Source organism: Sardina pilchardus, chromosome 17, assembly GCF_963854185.1.
Source record: "Sardina pilchardus chromosome 17, fSarPil1.1, whole genome shotgun sequence".
NCBI classification, from domain to species: Eukaryota; Metazoa; Chordata; class Actinopteri; order Clupeiformes; family Clupeidae; genus Sardina; species Sardina pilchardus.
The window spans coordinates 32,525,841-32,528,340 of record NC_085010.1 but is presented as its reverse complement, the minus strand read 5'-3'; the positions used below and the strand labels follow the sequence as shown (position 1 = coordinate 32,528,340).

Genomic DNA, 2,500 nt, shown 5'->3' with positions numbered 1-2,500 from the left:
ACACACACACACACACACACAAACAGGTGAGGACACACACACACACACCTACAAGCAGGTGAGGACACACACACACACACCTACACACACACACAGGTGAGGACACACACCCACACACACACACACACACACACACACGCCAACCAAACACTGCCCCCCAGAGAGGCGTTCAGGATCCAGTGCTATTTAAGGCAAACCTTGACTTTCCTTCTGTGTGTGTGTGTGTGCGTGTTCCAGAGGCTGTGTGTAATCAGTGTGTGTGTGTGTGTGTGTGTTCCAGAGGCTGTGTGTAATCAGTGTGTGTGTGTGTGTGTGCGTGTTCCAGAGGCTGTGTGTAATCAGTGTGTGTGTGTGTGTGCGTGTTCCAGAGGCTGTGTGTAATCAGTGTGTGTGTGTGTGTGTGTGTGTGTTTTTTCCAGAGGCTGTGTGTAATCAGTGTGTGTGTGTGTGTGTGTGTGTTTTCCAGAGGCTGCTCTTTGCGAAGCTCTTTGGTCACCTGACGTCCGCACGTCGGGCCAGGAAGTCTGAGGTTCCGCACTTCCGCCTCAAGAAAGTCCAGAACATCAAGATGTGGCTCTCGCTCCGCTCCTACCTGAAGGTGTGTGTGTGTGTGTGTGTGTGTGTGTGTGTGTGTGTGTGTGTGTGTGTGCGCACACACACCTACAGTGCTGTGAAAAAGTGTTTCCCCCCTTGCTAAAGTTGAGTAAAAAGAGGAATATAAAATTATTTTTTGGAAACTGATCCTAATGCCATAATTTAAAAATGAGTAAAACTCCAACCTTTAAGGGCACCATGTTCTTTGTGAATGAAGAATGTATTGTAAGTAAATAAATGTATTCTTTAAAATACAGGGGGCGTAAGTATTTGCCCCTCCTATGTAAATTCCCATAGAGGCAGGCAGATTTTTATTTTTAAAGGCCAGCCATTTCATAGATCCAGGATATTATGCTTGGCCGTTGGAATTGAAATAGCCCCACATCATCACATACCCTTCACCATAGCTAGAGATTGGCTCATTGTTCAGTTTTGTTCAGTTAGCCTGGTTTGATGTGCATTGAGCTCAATGAGCATTTTAAGGAAGAACATTAATTTATTAATGATAGATTATTCATTCACAAAGAAAATTGGTTTCCTTAAGGATTGGATATTTCCTCATTTTATTAAACAATGCATTAAGATACATTTCCAAAAAAATATTTTATATTTCTCTTTTTAGTCAACTTTAGCATGGGGTGCCAACACTTTCAGCCATGACTGTACAACCCAAGACCCAGAGCATGTGTGTGTGTGTGTGTGTGTACAATAATATACAACCCAAGACCCAGAGCACCCCCTCCCCCATGTGTGCTCCATATTGTACATCAGTGTAGTATTCTATGTGTGTGTTCCATATTGTTAGTGTAGGCCAGGGCTCTTCAATTAGCGGCCCGTGGGCAGGATCCGGCCCCCGAGATACTTTGTAGTGGCCCTTGAAGTGTTGGCTGATGTTATATATGAGCAAATCTTTATGATCGGTAGAGACGTAAATAGCTGGTGGAAAACACGATAATGGAGGTGCAGTGATAGGCTACACTGCGAGTAGCGCCTATAAATAATGTTCTGTGTGGTGCGTTGCCGCTGTAGGCTACTTTGTTACTGGATATTATACAAAGAGGTGCCTTGCTTCGTTTTTACGCAGCGTCACCAACATGTTGACGTGCGCCAAATCCAAGCTGTTTTCCTCAAAGCATGAAGCATTTTTGGTGCATGAAATCTCACCGGTAGTGTGCCTCTCCAGTCCAAGCAGATCCTCGCGAAAACATTCGCCACTCGTAATGTAGCTATTGGAGCAAATAGGAGTCGGTTTAAAAGTTTAACTTTCGTGGCATCAGTTCTGTTGCATGCGCTCACTCGCTCTGAAGTCCTGCAGCCACTGCACCTTAGCCAATTGCACGTAACGTTTAGAACGAGTTGAACATAAGTTCCATCTTAGCTTAGTTTCAACGTAAATTGCCACTATGTCGGAGTATTATAAGCTACTAACATTTTAACGGGTTGCACCACGCAAATAGTTTCAGTGTGAAACTAATACACATCCATCGCCTTGATGTCAAGTCCACTGTAGGTAACATTGATTTGTGAACACGTTCATCCAATTTAAATGGTGGGAACGTTAAATGTATGTTGAGATGAGTTACATATGCGACCGATTACGCACATTTAATTCATTTAAACACTGTTTGAAACCTGTTTGTGCCCATTGGAAATTGTATGGACCTAGCAGTTACTGCGCAAAGCTCAGATTCCATTGCTGTTAATGTTATCACAGATTTCATATTAGCCATAGCAATGCAGATCCAGTGTCACCTTCCCAATGCCTACCACTGTGGTAGTCTGGGCTTGTGGCAGAAATATTCCCAAAACACAAATACAACAAAATAACCACAAAATAATTATGCTTTTACAAAATGCAACATATTAGCAATATAGATCCAGTGTCACCTTCCCAATGTTGGCCTAC

At 43.3% G+C, this 2,500-nt stretch overlaps 1 protein-coding gene across 3 annotated transcripts in view; it reads left to right on the top strand.

Annotated features, from left to right (window-relative positions):
- The window catches only part of LOC134061963 (protein PHTF2-like), a 65,900-nt gene that overhangs the window by 52,123 nt on the left and 11,277 nt on the right, over window positions 1-2,500 (top strand). For all 3 annotated transcript variants that reach the window (XM_062517813.1, XM_062517814.1, XM_062517812.1), the window contains one exon: window positions 467-598. In XM_062517813.1, coding sequence (XP_062373797.1) covers window positions 467-598 — 132 coding nt within the window. The remainder of the gene's footprint in view (window positions 1-466; window positions 599-2,500) is intronic.